The 17,491-nt window shown below is 42.7% G+C and overlaps 1 protein-coding gene across 1 annotated transcript in view; it reads right to left on the bottom strand.

The window, feature by feature from the left end:
• tle2b (TLE family member 2, transcriptional corepressor b) overlaps positions 1-17,491 on the bottom strand; it is a gene marked incomplete at its 5' end in the record, with an annotated part of 110,024 nt that overhangs the window by 17,226 nt on the left and 75,307 nt on the right. Inside the window, 3 exons of the mRNA XM_079531793.1 lie at positions 940-1,109; positions 3,506-3,659; positions 5,308-5,502. Of these exons, the coding sequence (XP_079387919.1) occupies positions 940-1,109; positions 3,506-3,659; positions 5,308-5,502 (519 nt within the window). The remainder of the gene's footprint in view (positions 1-939; positions 1,110-3,505; positions 3,660-5,307; positions 5,503-17,491) is intronic.

Raw genomic sequence — 17,491 nt, 5'->3', positions numbered from 1 at the left:
AGGGATGATTTTACAAAACTACTTGTCTTGTCATAACGCTGACGAAGGCCAAACAGGCCGAAACGCGTTCGTTATCAACTCTCGTCAGAGGTAAATAAATTCATGTGAAAAGGACTCATACAATGAGTGCTGACATTTGTTTGATTTCATCTTGTGTATTCGAGCCTTGCACCGTAAGGATTTTGTGTGCTGCGGGTTGTCTGCTTCGGCAGTACTTTTTTGCACAAAACTAACTAAAGTTAGTTTACGAAATGAAAATGAAAACTAATGGTAAAAATGCTAAACCATAATAACGTTTTGGCTTCAATACAAATGGCTCTATGCACATTTTGGAAATAACTCTTCCCTACTTCCGATGATACTAATTAAGGCTCTGTTCCAGATTAGTTTTTAATTTCAAGGACCCCCATAACTCTGAAAGTGTACAAATGGAACCAAAATGTTAGTGTGTTAATGTTAATGTTAGTATCATCGGTAACACCTGTGAAGGAAGTAGGGAAGGGCCCCAGGTTCTTTCTAGGGATGTCACTTTTTTCGTTCCAAATCCGATCCAGATACCACATTTTCTGTATTAGCCGATACCGATACCGAATACCGATACCAGAGAATAATATTTATAATAATAAAAAAACGAAAATTACTTATTTTATCTTGGGTTGTTAATAGCAGACTCCTCACTCAAATGTGCACTTGCAGTTTGGGCAACTCGAAAGCAAACTCCACATGTCCCAACATTATTTACCTGCCACAGTGTCAACTGTGTTGGATCGGTGGTTAGACTGGCATATTCGCCGATACCGATATGACCCGATATGACCAACAAGGGCCGATAGCGATAATGTTCCGATACCGATACAGTATCGGGACATCTCTAAGTCTTCTTTCCAAAATGCCGTGGTCATTTGAGAGAACTGGAGTGAAGAGGAGGGAGCTGCTCACCATGGGGCTGCGGGTGTAGGCGCTGGCTGCCGCACTGATCTGTGGCGAGAGGGTCAGGGCCCCGCCGAAGCCTCCGGGACTGGCCAGTTCCCCGTTCAGTCCTGCGTGGGACACCACCCCAAAGTGAGACGGGTACGCACCAGAGGGCACAGACATGGGACTGCGGAGAGCTGGTGGGAGGGTAGGGCAATGGGGTGGGGGGTGTAAAGGAGAGGAGGCACAGAAAAAAAAACACAGGCACAAACGGTCATGGAGGGCCCGAATCTGGGCCCGAACATTTATTATAGTATTTCCAAACCAGTGGTGGTACAAGTTGTGTTACTTGGATGTTGGGCTTGGCCACTCTGTTGTGGATGCGGGTGGAATTTGCCATTCTGTGCTCAACAGAACCAACTCTTGTCAGCAGTGGTGGAAAGTAACTAAGTACATTTACTTAAGTACTGTACTTTTTTTCGGTACAATCTCCGCCCAGTAGGGGACGGGATATTTCTGTCAGAAGCCGCTGAGGGCTGATTTGACCCTTTTGCAGATCAGATGGAGGCAGCATGCTCCAATGATCCAATGATCCAAGCCAGTGTCCATAACACACTGACCCTATTTCCTCTCCCGGCGGGCCGCCCGCTGGGGCCATGCTGTCCCCTCGTCCACACGCTGACCAGAGAGATGCAGGCCACCATGCTGGGAACCATGCTGTCCCCTGATCCACAGGCTGACCAGAGAGATGCAGGCCACCATGCTGGGAACACTGCTGTCCCCTGATCTAATCCTGTGTCCATTCCACTGACCCATGCACAGCCACCACGCAGAGACGCCGTCACTTCCCGCGACGTAGCAAGGATGTTTTATGAAACGGACCTTTCATCTTAAACGTTGCTCTCCACCGCACCGACGGTGGCGGCGGCGCAATCTGCTGTTGAACGGACGCCGTTGGGACAGAAGTGTCGACCGTTGGTTAGACGTTCGAGTATCAAAAGTAAAAGTATTAAAGATAGTATGCAAATAAACAAAACAGACAGAAATGTTGTCTACTTCTCTCTGCGTTCAGAATAATGTTGCTTTCAGTGTTCAGCTGGTTATTTTCAGGTAGCTTGACAAAAGCTACATCACTTTATTTCAATGGCATGACAACAAAAGAGCACAACAGAATGTGTTTTGAGTGCATTTCATCCATCACGTGGCATCCATTTGTACAGCAGCTACTGTATTTCTGAGTTTTGAGTGGCTGCTGTCCATTACACCAAAGAAAGAATACCATTAGCTAGTTTTGAGTGGATGTTGCCCATCTCCTCCACCTCCATCCACTTGTAGGTTTTACACAGCAGGACTCATTCTTCCTCAACAGTGTCCTGAGCTGAACGATGGTCTAACTCTCCACTCCACTATTTATTCATTAATGAAACACATCGGAAGAGCTTGTGCTCTTATCGTGTGGATGCTCAGAAAAAAGAAAGAGAAACATTTCCCGTCCTTGGAACGTCAGGTAAACACTTCACCATGCCAGCCTGCCTCTACTACTCTTCTCACAAAGACACTTCCATCCAGGGAATGCTTCCTACACTATTTTCTCAATATCCAAATCAAAGCCTGTGCATTATAAGTTACTATAATGGAAATATGTCCAATGTTGTCACACAACAATCGATTTAAAATAATTTTACAACTGTGGCCCCTGCCTAATAGGAAATGAATCACAATGCATTTTTCCCATAGACATTTCAAAAAGTATTTATTTAAAGACCTTTTAAGCGTCGTACGAAGCCAACTCGAGTCGTGACAAATCATGACAACACACACAATATTTTGGACCAAACAAATAATTACATAGAAGAAAATCAACAAAAAAAGTGTTTTTCTACTTTCTAATTCTTTGTTTGGCCCGAAATTTTTTGTTTGTTGTCATGATTTGTCACGACTCCAGTTGGCTTTGTCCGCGGCGTAAACGTCTTTAAATAAATACTTTCTGAAATTTCTATGAGGAAAATGAACGGAGAATCATTTCCTGGGCCATGGTAGGGGGCGGGACTGCGACGCTCTATACCCCTGGTGTAGGCCATTTCCTAGCATGAAATGTGGCCCTCTGTAGTGAGTGCAGAAATAATATTTACATTAATATATACATTAATGCCTGGTGCAGGAGAGGGCAACTAAGACATTAATGCCTGCACCAGGCATTAATGTATTAGTTCCAACCAGTGTCTTTGTACCACCATATCTCGGTCGACCTCGTAACACGTTGGTCACGCGACCGAAAAAACCCCAAAACTATCTTCCCTGTGTGGTGGAGCCGGTGAAAAACACCACATACAGTAATGCACTCCTATGGGATGATGTAACACAACTCCTCTCTCTACACGATGGCCTGGGTCTTGTCACGTATTGTCGCGTTTGGATCATGAATATGTTCCGACTCTAGGACACGCGTGCGCGTCATTTGAGGGCACCCGTGCGCTGAATGGAGTGCCGCAGAATATCCGATGTTTTTTTTCAAAGGTTAGTGGGAAAACTCTCAGAAATCCGGCAGTCAACAGGATAAAATACGTTTTAAGAGCCCTGACTGAGGTCTCACCCATCGGGTCGGCTCCAGAGGCAGCTTTGCTGACCAGGCGAAGGCAGGAGGTGCTGGGGCCAGAGCCCCCCGGGGCTCCAGGGGTGAGGGCCTCCCGGTGGGACGGGGACGGGGTCCCAGACTTATTGGACAACGGAGACTGGGACTTGTCCATCTGGGCAGGGAGGATCAAAGTGAACAAGGTAAGTAATGCACACAACAGACTATTATATACAGTTAGGTCTGTCGCCATTATTACATGATCGCCCAATCGCAATTATTTGCGATGATCGCAATAATTTTAATCACTTCCATGTTGAAAAATTACCATACATTTTCAAAAAGGAGCAGAAATAGCAGATCTACAAGCTTGTAACACGTCACTTAGTGATGTGTTGTAAGCATATAGAGTTACTATTTCCGCTGTTTTCTACAATCTTTGGAAAGAAAAAATGATTAAAAAAACATTACATTTGTAAGTGATTTCTTTGTATATTTATATTTATTTGTCACATCTGTCCTGTAATAATCTACAAAGTAACTACAATAGTACAGTAACTAAAGTCATGTAAATTCAGTGGAGTGGACAATATTTTCCTCTGAGGTGTATAGTGGTGAAAATTGGAAATACTCCAGTAGAGTAAAAGTACCTAAATTTGTACTTTTAAGTAATGTACTTGGTAACCTTCCACCAGTGCTGTAGTGTAAGCACTCATTCAGCCCCTCGTGTGAAGAACATGTTATGATAGTTCCTTCAGACCCGCGCTGCCACTCGGCTAATGGTTCTACTCTATACGTGCGGCGGGTTCAGAGGGGTGTTCTGTTCAAAGAAGAGCGGCGTGGGTGTAATGGTAAGAAATAACAAGGACCGTACTGCCTGTACTGTATATATATCCCATTTTGACCTGAGATCAGATTCTAAAAATGTCTTCTAAATCCTGACAGTTTTCTGAAAAAGCTGAAAATGTCAGTCGTTCTTCGATTTTTCAAAAATAGCAGACCTACAAGCTCGTAGCGCGCCACTCGGTGGCGCGCTATGAGCTTGTAGGTCTGCTATTTTTCAATAGCTAAAGCACAACATAATGCTAACACCAAAAGGGGTTCCCGCCCAAAATGGGATATATATACTTCAGTGAAATGAAATGTAGCACACATACAATTTTCTCTTTGGGCAAACAACAAAAGGCGAGGTAATTGGTCCGGGGTTTTTTCCCTGAGCACGGTAAAACACAAAAGAACATAAAACATTATGTATAGGTTATACCATAAAAGACATTTACACTATAGCTGCTGCACTGCCTGCAAAGTACAGTACAGTAGAGTACAGTAGTCCCTGGACGATACAAAGGGTTATAACAGCGCCAGGGATAAATGGCCTTTTCCTACAAAGCTTTCTCTACACTACAGGCTGTATTGTGCTGTCTGTGTACATTTGTACTGTACTATATACTGTCCACAGTACAGTAGCGGTTCTCAAACTTTTTAGCCCCCAAACTAGTGAAAATAGCCGAATATACAAGCTGCAACGCGTCGCTTCGCGCAGCATTATCAGCTTGTAGATCGGCTATTTTCGCTACTACTTGTCTTAAACCTTTGTTCTCGAATTTATGGAATTCCTTAGATTTGTCCTTGATTTCTTCATGAAATTACTGAAAAAAAATCTTTGAATTTGTTTTTAATTAATTCAATTTTTGAAATAATAATAATTAAAAACAAAATGTAGGAAAACCAAAAAAACAAAGAGACCCACAAAAATGTGTCCGCGACCCACACATGGGTCCCGACCCCAGTGTCTGGGAGGGCAGTGCAGTATGGTACGGTACCTGTGCAGGGTCCTTGGCCTTCCCGGGGGTGGGGCTGTGGGGGTTGGGAGACGAGGCGGAGTCTCCGGCGCCAGGGGAGCCCGGGAGCTCCTTCCTCAGGGTGGGGGCCCCCCGGTCCAGGGTGGGGCCGCCCCGGTCCAGGCCGTTTCCATGCAGGGGGGAGTGAGGGGGGCTGCCAGCGGGCGAGTTAGGCTCCTGACAAACACAGAGAAATAAATAAATGTGTGGAAAATGTGTCAAAGAAGTGCCCAGAGAACGAGATGATACACAGCCAAATTTGAGAACTTCACATGCCCTTCCATTGGCAATTCAGTAGATTGTCGGCCACCTTGGCCGGTAGTCCGAGTGTGGCAGTGTGCCGCGGGTTCGACTCCCAATCCCGACGGCCTTTACTGCATGTTACTCTCTCCCCTGTCAGCCTACTGTCTGTCCCTCTATAAAAAAATATAAAATAAATGCGAAAGCCGCAAAATAAATTTGCCGGTGCATTGTCAGAAACAGGACATCGTCAGTGAGAAAGTTGGGCATTCTCCAAGGTGTTTGGTTAATTCTATTCGGATTCCCTGAATTGATAAGAGTTCCTCTGATGGACACTTCTTTTCAGTAGCAAAGCAGTAGAATCAGCTAAAGGCTAATCAGTGAATAAAACCTGCAGGGAAAAGATCAGGAAATGGTTTATATAGCGCCTTTATCCATGGCGCTTTACAGAGATTGTGCATTACATTCACCCATTCACACACTGATGGCGGCAGAACCATGCAAAGCACCAACCAGCACATCAGGAGCAATTTGTTCAGCATCTTGCTCAAGGACACTTCGAACTGGCAACCTTGCGGTTACCATCCGGTTACCATCCGGCCACTCTACCCCTGAGCCACCGCCGCCCCAGGAAAGCGTGAAGAGTTGGAATGGCACATCTGTATCTACACTTCCGACGGGCCTGGAATAAACTCCCACTACACCTCTGGGAGACAGTCTCTGTAGACATCTTTAAAGCACGTGCTCAGTATCTACTTCTTCACTCTTGATTTTAGTTGAGTTTTTAAAATCTTTGTGTTTTTTTATTCATATATTAATCAGGGCTTAATATAATCAGGGCTGCCCTGATGAAGACCGTATAGGTCAAAACATGTCGGTTGAATAAAGTTTTCCTCCTTTTTAACATTAAGTGTGCCCGCTTTGTTCTATATAGATGTGTTATCCCGATTGATCCCAGGAGCACCTTTTGACTATTTTTTAAATTTGTTATACCTGCACACCTCCTGAGCACCTGGTTGCTTCCTTGCCTCTGTTCTGTCTGATCTGTTGCCATTTCGCTGTTGTTTTAATGTTATTCGGGGTTTTTGCTTGTCTCTCTTTTCATTGCTCTGTAAAGCACTTTGTACTGCATCTAAATCACCAAAAGGGCGGGAACCCCTTTTGGTGTTTTAAACATTGTTATAATTTAGCTATTGAAAAATAGCAGATCTACAAGCTCATAGCGCGCCACCGAGTGGCGCGCTACGAGCTTGTAGGTCTGCTATTTTTGAAAAATCGTGAAAATATTTATTTCAGAAAACTGGAGGATTTAGAAGATTTTTTTAAAACATTTTAGCTTTTTTTCTCTTTTCATTGCTCTGTAAAGCACTTTGCACTGCATCTAATCTCATGAAATGTGCTCTATGAATAACGTTTATTATGACTATTATTATATCGGTAACACTCTCCGAGTTACAAATGGAGAAATTAAATTATGTCACAGGCTGTGTGATGCACAGCCAACATGCTATCGGGTTCTCTTCATCATGCGTGCCAGCTTCATGAAGTCATTATTTATTAGCACAGACGAGGCGGCCAAATACGTCCAAAGCAAACATCATGCTAGGCTAAGAAAAACACAACGCTGGCGCTTTGATTGGGTTCACTGGTGAACAAACATACATGGACTGGGTGTGACTCTGTGAGTCCTGCATGCTAGCACGCAGCTAGCATGTATTGGTTGTTTTGTCTATGATTGGTCCTTCTATCCCTACTTTGTCAACTGTACGCATAGCAAAGCTGCCGAGTGTTAATTTAACCCTGAGAGTGTAAAAGTAGTTTTGCAGCCAACATTCTAGATTTACATTCCTTTGCTTCTCAATACAAAATAGTACTAGTGTCTACAAAAGAAGAAGAAGAAAATGTAATGAATAAATAACATAGGATAATATCTCAGTTCTATGAAAATTTATAAAAAGTAAGTTGCGAGTCATAATCTTTGTATTACTTTGTAAAGGGATTTCTGTCATCATCATCATCATCATCATCAAAGGTATGTGCAAAGGTACATTTATCTCGTTCCCTCGTTCTCGGGTGTTGACACATTCACCGCATAACCCGCCATACACAACATTTATTACATTGTCTTTCCATGCGTAATACGCTATACCCGCTTTGTTTTATATGTTTAATTCGCCGTTTTGTAATGACTTGACTGAAAAAACGGCTTTGTCACGGACAACGTGATGATGGAGTGATGATGACATAACCGGAAATCAATCTGTGCACTGGGCTGCAAGGGCTTCTGGGAAAATGAGTTCAATGCAAGTGAACGGGGTTTTAGGCTTGGAACCATCCGCCTTTTAACTGTTTGTTGTTCTTCCGCATCACAACGGTGGATCATGGGACTATTTTCATGGGCATTTTCATGGATCAAAGGCGCAAATACTTCGGCATTATGCTCCAAAGGTAATTAAACAATCCCGGCAGTCACGGTATCTTGTCATATTATACTATAAAGTGCGGAATGTGTTCAGCAGTTAAGTACAATACTTGAGTAAATGTATGGTTAGGCTATACTTTACACTGTTCACTACATGCACTTCCACTGTTCCCTCCACCAGAACACCATAGTGCTGGAGTCAGCACTTCTCACTGCATGAGGCTGTGATCAGCACAGTCACTTAAGCACACACACACACAAACGCGCACACGCACACGGTGACACACGCACACACACACGAACAAGCAAACCGTTGCCGCTGGATGGAAACCGTGTATGTCCAAAACTGTTACTTTTCAGGATTCCAGTTAAACAAGTAGCTACCGTAAGACAAGCTGAAAAGGCCTCGTAGTGAGACGTGTTTTGTGACACTGTTAGTAAGGCTGCACAATACAGTACATCGTTATCGTATCGAGGTATGAACATGCGCAATATCAGATGATATAGATACATCGTCAATAGGGCTGTGAATATTTGGGTGTCCCACGATTCGATTCCGATTCTTGGGGTCACGATTCGATTCAAAACGATTTTCTATTCAAAATGATTCTCGATTCAATACATAGGATTTCATCACAATCTACTAATCTATTTTTTTGACACCCCTAATCGTCAATATATATATATCGATTAGAATTGGATATATCGCCACTTCTAAAGCCAGTAACATCCCTCTGTTTTAGCCTGTGCCCCTCGTAAAATAAACCACCTCTCCGTTGCATTGCTGTTAGCCCTGATCCAGTGCGTTAGCCAACTCACTAACACACTTTTTTTGAATGTTTAAGTTTTCAATGTTGCAACACTTTAAAGATAGAATATGGCATTTTAAGGGTAATATCGTATATCGTATCGATATGGCAATATTTGGCACAAATACAGAGATATGAAATGTTGTCCATATCGTGCAGCCCTAACTGTTAGCATGACGAAATAGGGCATTATTTTAAAGATAAACGTTAAAAGATAAAATATGGAGAAAAGAGGTTTCTGCGCCGACAGCAATGAAACACTCATGCACCCAAACTCGCTATCCACCCAAACCAATGCACGCGCACACACACACACACACACACACACACACACACACACACACACACACACACACACACACACACACACACACACACACACACACACACACACACACACACACACACACACACACACACACACACACACACACACACACACACACACACACACACGAGACCTTCTCTTTCTTTTTTTTCTGCCATTACACACATTTGTCACTTTTGTCACTTTCCCCCTCCCCCTCCCCCTCCCCCTCCACTCCCATTATACCGGAATCCAAATCACACAAGAGACCGCTTCCACTTTTGTGTGCAATATCAGAATACAGAGGGGCTTAAATAAAACATATTTTGGTACACGGCATGAAGTATTTAAGGAAGTAAAATATTCCAAGGGCCACATAAAGGGCTTTGCATAATATTAAATGAAGCTCACTGCAGTTTATTTAATGAGGGTGAGGAAGAGGAGGAAGAGGAGGAAGAGGAGGGAGAGTCAGCGGAGAAAAAAACCAAAAAGGCACCGAAAAAAGAACAACAAAAGAGGGAGAGACAACGAGGGAACAATCAAGTTGGAATAAGAGATAGAAAGCGTGTGTGTGTGTGTGTGTGTGTGTGTGTGTGTGTGTGTGTGTGTGTGTGTGGTCTCGTTGGGAGACTACACAAACAGTGATGTGTGAAAATGAGCTCACATAAGAACGCTTCCTATTTAAAAGGTGTCTGCTGCAGCAGGCGTGCTGGCTCGCTACCTACTAAAGCGAGCATGTTCTCACACACACGCACGCACGAACACACGCAGGCACACGTGCGCACGCATGCACGCACACACGCACACAGGCACGCACGCACACTCACACACACTCAACAGGTGAAAAGACACGCAATCTAATGCAATCCCGTCTCAGACAGACAGAGACGGATCTAGATGGCCACACCGTCCACACGCTATAGACACACCCATACACACGCATTACACTGGAGCACACACACACACACACACACACACACACACACACACACACACACACACACACACACACATACACACAAACACACACACACTAACTGTACACACAGGCTTACACACGAGGGAACGACTGACACACTTTCCGACTCTAGCTGTAACGTGGAGCAGATTATTCACAACAGTGTGACTTCCAGATTATAAACGCTGCCAGACAGACAGCCAGGGTTAGCGTGAGGACACGCGGTGGTGGAGAAAAGCACTCAAATGTTAGGGCCTGACGTCGAAATTTAAAACATGTTTTTCTGAAATACCTATGTTTCTGTTTTTAGTGGTGCTAGTGCGGCGGTTAAGCTCATATATGGAAGGTATTGTGCATTTTATGACTAAAGCATGAAACTTTCAGCATATCATCTACACACCCCAAGGTTTGATTTCAGACGTGGAACCACTTTCAGACTGACCTCTGGTGACCTTGAGGGGTCATTGACCTCAGAATTGCATTTTTGCACGTTTTGCTTCATTACTTTCCACTATAATCATTTATTATGTTTGTTAAATGGAAGTTTTGTTCTAATGAATGACAACTTAAACCCCAATAGTCTACAGAAATGGTGAATCATGTTAACTTTTATGATATAAATGTTATGACATTGTTATAACATTAAAAACATCTAGGAGAGATTGTGGGGAGAGAGAGAGTGCGGCGGTTAAAGATGGAGTGTCACGATTTCTTTCCACCCTAAAACATGATCATCAGGTATTATTATAATATTAGGAGGAAGAACTTTCTCCAAAAAGTGTACAGTATTTGTTCATCATGCTATTATGTGGACACGCCCACCAGTTCATTAAGTATGCCTGGTTTGCCTGGTGGGTGGTGATGGGTGGTGATCCACCTGAACTGAAGCCGCACCCACAGCTGTAGTTGTATGATAAAGGGGGAGGGGTTAGGGGAGGGGCTGATAGTGTGATGTCACTATATTACTGTTTATTTCATTGGCCCTTTTGACTGTCAAGGGTTCAGCCTCCAGGAAGAAACCCTAAATACAAAGTTAATACACCATTGCACATAAACATTACTCCAGGGTGTCTAATTAAGTACTGTCACCTCATAGACACATGAAAAACTGGAATAAATGCAAAGATTGTGGCACTCCATCTTTAAGCTCATATATGGAAGGTATGGAAGGTGCATGTTATGACTAAAGCATGACACTTTCTACAGTGCTAGCTACAAAAAGGACTGTATGAAGAGGTATAAGGAGATGGTCAAAGCCAAGAAAGCTGCACAGGAGCTTGTGGCAGCGAAGAGTAAAACATGACAAGAACTACAGAAGAGATAGTTGTCGTTATTTTAACATTATTGTATTGGTCTTCATTTTTTTTAATGAAGTTAGGGAAGAAAAAAATACAGAAAGACTTGATTGATGAGTTTGTTTGGTTTTTATATCCAATATCCTTACAGTATATTCAAAGGTGCTATAGGGCATAGCAGTGGTGGCCATTTTCTGGTTCCATCCATCCAGACCCCATTCATTTTTCACATATAGAGATTTACAAACAATCAATTATTCTAAGCCTATGTAATCAAGCCATCCAGGATCCTGGTAATTAATGACCAGAACACATTTGATTCTGTGAAAAAAAAATGTAAAAACTCAAAACAAAGGATATACATCACATAATCAAATGTTTTATCGTCATGATTCAGTAGGGTCCTGGATGGCTTGATTCTATAGGCTTATTATTTTTTTATATAAATATTTGTAGAAATCTTCATGGGAAAAAAACAATGGGGTCTGAAACGAACCCGCAAATGGCTGCCATTGCTATATTGTATGCCCTATTCATCTCATGATTTTGGTTTTGGGGCAGTATATGGCGAGGGTTCAGGGTTCATATGTTTTGGGGGGAGTGACTGGATACTCTTAAACCTCCTACCAGGTGGCAGGAGTTTAAGGAGATGTTGGGAGATAATATGGTACCATTTCTGTCATAACACTTGCTACCAGTGACATCGATGGAGAATCCAAGCTAATATAAACTGAAGACTTTATATTTTTGGAAAGTTAGCTATTATAGAAGTCATTGTTCTCACATTAATACAAAATCAAATTAAAACATTTAAATGTTCGAAATGAACAAACCTGCCTACCGACAATGTCACCGGTAGGCAAGTCTCTGAACTGTCCACAGCCCTACTCTGAGACACAGACTGAGTGGACAAAAAATGTATCATAATGAGCATTAGTGAACCACAACCTCACAGACTCAATGGTATTTTTCCACTATCTCCATCATCTCTCTCCTCATTCCCTTCAGCCTCTGCATCTTCTTTGTCTTCATCTTTGTGACCTTATATTAATCATATTGGAAAATTCAGTTTTCTGCTTCAATTAGGTTATTGCTGCTCAAGGCCATCAGACCTTTGAGGTCAGGGGGTAGTTGGGGAGTAAGGGTCTTGCTATGTATACCTCGACACATTGCCGGGGCCTGGAATTTCCCAGGTGTTCCATTCAGCTATGGCCATCCTTCTTGTGAATGGGATGTAGAAGTTCCAACAGGAACTGTATTGAGACTAGGCATGGTACTTTCTCACGGGGTAGGAGAGTAAGGAGACAGTATCACATTCACATACAACAGGAAGGAGGACAAGCACAAGCATCTGATAACACTCGATGCCTACTTTTATCACAGACATGTTCATCAATGTTCCAATGCAGCCAATGAATGCCATCAGAGTGTGCACCATGCCGTACTTTCAGATTCCAAGATGTCCAATCTACCTCATAAGCCACTGCTGCTCCGTCACTCCACTGTATTAGACATGTCATAAAATAGGCCTAGAGCTTGAGGTCCAGTGTGGTGTGCATACTTCATGGAAAAGCTCTTTAGTGATTTCTTAGGTGAGCATGGGATCAGGTGAGAAGGTGGACAAAATCAATCGATAAATGGACACCGATCCAGACAATTTACTTTTTAATGGTTTATACTTATAGGGCTGTATTTTGCGTGTCTTAAGTACCAGGTCTTATTACTTACCTTAAGACCTGGAGGCGTGGTCAATGCTCTTTGGCCACTCAGAATAGCCAAATGGCATTGATCACGCCTCCAGGTCTTAAGTTATGTAATAGACCTGGTACTTAAGACACGCAAAATACAGCCCATAGTCTCTAAAAGCACCTTTCTAAATTATTAAGTTAAAATATTACTATTTCCTGGTTTGGGACGAATTATTATATACGTTATGCAAATTATGCAAATGAGGAACAATTTCATAATTTAGTTATGGCAAGAGATTAATTTATGTATCAACATAATATAGATGTAGACTCTAAAACAACCTTGATATGTTGACTAAAAGCAATAATACTGTATAGCTAATTCCTAATTTGTACCTATGTTATAATTTATGCCAATTATGCTAATGAAGAAAGGGTGCATGACTTCACCATAACAGCAGATTAATTTCTTGATATCACAAACATAGACTTTGACTCTTAAGTCACCTTTCGAAGTTAACTGGATGCAAAATGATAGCCATTTCCAGTTAAGTTGCTCATTAAGCAATTGATTTGCTCATTATGCTAATTCCTCAAATTGTCCAACATATAACTTTTAGCAAACAATCTTAGTCTCATCTGCTAGCCTATAGATGACATTTTAATAAAAGTTTAAAGGAAACGTTTCTGGGTTTAACATGGGCCCTATGGCGGTTTACAACATGGTTTGACAGCCCGAAATGTGTACAGCCTCTGACAAGTTCCAGATGTAAATTCAGAAGTGTTTCCACATCTAAAAACAAACTTCATGATATATAGAAACACTGTAGAAAGTGTCATGCTTTAGTCATAACATGCACAAAACCTTCCATATATGAGCTTAACCTTAACTCTCTCTCTCTCCGCACAATCTCTCTCCTAGATGTTTTTAATGTTATAACAATGTCATAACATTTATATCATAAAAGTTGACATGATTCACCATTTCTGTAGACTATTGGGGTTTAAGTTGTCATTCATTAGAACAAAACTTCCATTTAACAAACATAATAAATGATTATAGTGGAAAATAATGAAGCAAAACGTGCAAAAATGCAATTCTGAGGTCAATGACCCCTCAAGGTCACCAGAGGTCAGTCTGAAAGTGGTTCCACGTCTGAAATCAAACCTTGGGGTGTGTAGATGATATGCTGAAAGTTTCATGCTTTAGTCATAAAATGCACAATTGGTTTGGTTATCCGCCGCACTATGCTCAATATTTCATGTCAAGGACCCCAAAATGATATGTAATTGGCCACCGACCCCCATCTGAAAATATGTTGTTCCAGGAACCCCTCAGAAGCAAAGATTTGAGTTAAAAACATTCGCTCTGAAAGAATATATATTCAAAGATTTTTCAAAAATAGCAGACCTACAAGCTCGTAGCGCGGCACTCGGTGCCCATAGCTCATAGCTCATAGCTTTGAGCTTGTAGATCTGCTTTTTTAGAAAAAACGTGAAAATGTAGTGCAAATCTTTGAATATATATTCTTTCAGGGCGAACGTTTAAACTCAAATCTTTGATTCTGGGGGGTCCCTGGAACAACATTATTTTCAGATGGGGGGTCGGTGGCCAATTTATAATTTTTGGGGGTCCTTGACATGAAATAGTTTGAGAACCACTGACAGAAACATAGGGTTTTTCAGAAAACTGTCAGGATTTAGAAGACATTTGTAGAATCTGGTCTCAGGTCAAAATGGGTTAAGCACAGTACTGAAGTAAATGTACTTAGTTACTTTCCACCACTGAGTACATGGGGAATAGATGGTAAATAAATGGTAAATGGTGCATTTATATAGCGCCTTTATCCAAGGCGCTTTACATAGATTGTGCATTACATTCACCCATTCACACACACATTCATACACCGATTGCGGAGGAAGCCATGCAAGGTACCAACCAGCACATCGGGAGCAATTTGGGGTTCAGTGTCTTGCCCAAGGACACTTCAACATGTAGACAGGAGGAGCCGGGATTCGAACCGCCGACCCATGGATCATTGGACGACCTGCTCTACCTCCTGAGCCACAGTCGCCCCAGGGGGGAATGGATGCAGGCTGCGTCGGGTCCTTCCAGGCTTATTTCAGCCACAGCTCTGGCTAATGTGGGACTTGTGCTTTATTGATGTGTGGGCTGCCTGCAGCGCGGTGTCACAGAGCGCTGCGTGGATAAAGACCGCTAGTCATTTGTGGGTTAGCCCTCGACCACGACAACGATACTTTCTGTGACAAGGACGAACAACTTTTGCATGACAACGTGGCCGCGATGGTAATATGTGGGTTTTTTTCTTCTTTTTTTTTTGCGAGAAGATGTCAGAGTTCTATTCTGTCTGTGGCAGGATTTGTACAACTCTGGGTTGTACCGTGTACCGTGTAGACTGGTCTGAAGTCAGATACATACTTTATGACAGGCACATATAATGCTTACATAACCCATTCTGGGCGGGAACCCCTTTTGGTGTTAGCATTATGTTATGCTTTAGCTATTGAAAAATAGCAGATCTACAAGCTCGTAGCGCGCCACCGAGTGGCGCGCTACGAGCTTGTAGGTCTGCTATTTGTGACACCACGCTGCAGGCAGCCCACACATCAATAAAGCACAAGTCCCACATTAGCCAGAGCTGCGGCTGAAATGAGCCTGGAAGGACCCAACGCAGCCTGCATCCGTGGGCGACTGTGGCTCAGGAGGTAGAGCAGGTCGTCCAATGATCCATGGGTCGGCGGTTCGAAGCCCGGCTTCTCCTGTCTACATGTCGAAGTGTTCTTGGGCAAGACACTTCGAAGAACCACTGACTTAGAAACATAGCTTTTTCAGAAAACTGTCAGGATGTAGAAGACATTTTATAGAATCTGATCTCAGGTCAAAATGGGATAATGACATGGTAACGCACTAGCGCAGTCACGTCTGGGCGAGGCTGGAGTCTGAGATATTTTCTGTGACAGGGAGGACACGCAACTCTTGCACAGATCAAGACTCTGCCATGTAATGAGCCGTTGGTTTATGAAGGAACATCGTTATTTCTAGGTCGGGGCTTTTCAAAACTTTTTGTGCCCAAGGCGCTGCCGAAGGGCAAGTCAAAATCTCAAGGCACCCCCTGGTAGTCAGAGGGAAAATAAAGTTCTCTTTTTGAAAAGATTGTGGAGAAAAAAATAAAATAAATAATGCCTTGTAATGTCAAAAATGTGGACAGCAGATTGAAACTGGTGAAAATATATTTTAACTGCTCCCTGCAGGCTAGTGCCTTGCATGAATGTGTGTGTGAATGGCTGAATGTAATGCACAAGCTATGTAAAGAGCATTGGAAAAAATGCGCTATATTACCATAATTTCCGGACTATAAAGCACACCTGAATATAAGCCGCACCATCTAAATTTAGGGAAAAAAACAAATGTGTACATATACAAGCCGCACTGGACTATAAGCCACAGGTGTTTTAATGTAATAACATAGAGATAGATTTAGAAGGTCCCCTAGTGGCCATTAGCTGTAAAAATCCATAGATTAGCCGCACCATTGTATAGGCCGCAGGGTTCAAAGCATGGGAAAAAAGTAGCGGCTTATAGTCCGGAAATTACGGTAATGCACCAATTACTGGTTTAGGAACCACCGTTCTAGGAGATGTACAGAAATCATTGTGTCAAATTGTGTCATTTCTGACACAATTTCTGTAAACAATCATGAGGAGAACATACAGCAGATATTGTAGACTAAGCAGTGGTTCCCAAACTTTTCAGGCCGAGACCCAAAAGAGAAATTAGACGTTTGCCCCGGGACCCAAACTAGTGAAAATAGCAGATCTACCAGTAAGACACCTGAGGGCGAGAAGCATCCGCATCCGCCTGGGTGACAGCAGACTGCTGGGCGAGCGCTGGCGCTTTGGCATGGGGGGGGGGGGTCAGATCAACATATGGAATTAATTTTGTACTGGCCATACAGTATATGGAGCGTTGTCTTGAGTGTACAGGGTTTGATGAGGTCAGATCAATGTTTATTGAAAATGTTTTGAAATAATATTAATAAAAAAGATATGTTGGAACAAATGTACAGTAGGAAACAAAACACAAAGGGACACATACTAAATGTGTCCTGGCTGAGTCCGTTTTTGTGAACCAATGTATCATCTAACTAAAATTCACTCAATGTCTGTCTGAAACACTGTTGCTGCTCCTCACTGGCTGCACCAATCGCTCTCACTTTTCACACAGGCATTGACCATAACATTATGGAGGTCTTTACGAAGTCCTTTGTATTGACCTGCATCACAGGCCACTGTTCTCTGTTTTACCCCACTGGCATGCTTCCTCTGCTACAGCCGCAACACAACAAACAGTGGCCTATACAATTTCGCGCCTGGCCCACCGCTGCAAACTGCCGACACACTGTGACGCGCCCATTTCATCTGCTCC

This window comes from Electrona antarctica, assembly GCF_951216825.1.
Source record: "Electrona antarctica genome assembly, contig: scaffold_240, whole genome shotgun sequence".
NCBI classification, from domain to species: domain Eukaryota; kingdom Metazoa; phylum Chordata; class Actinopteri; order Myctophiformes; family Myctophidae; genus Electrona; species Electrona antarctica.
This window is presented reverse-complemented; position numbering and strand designations above follow the sequence as displayed.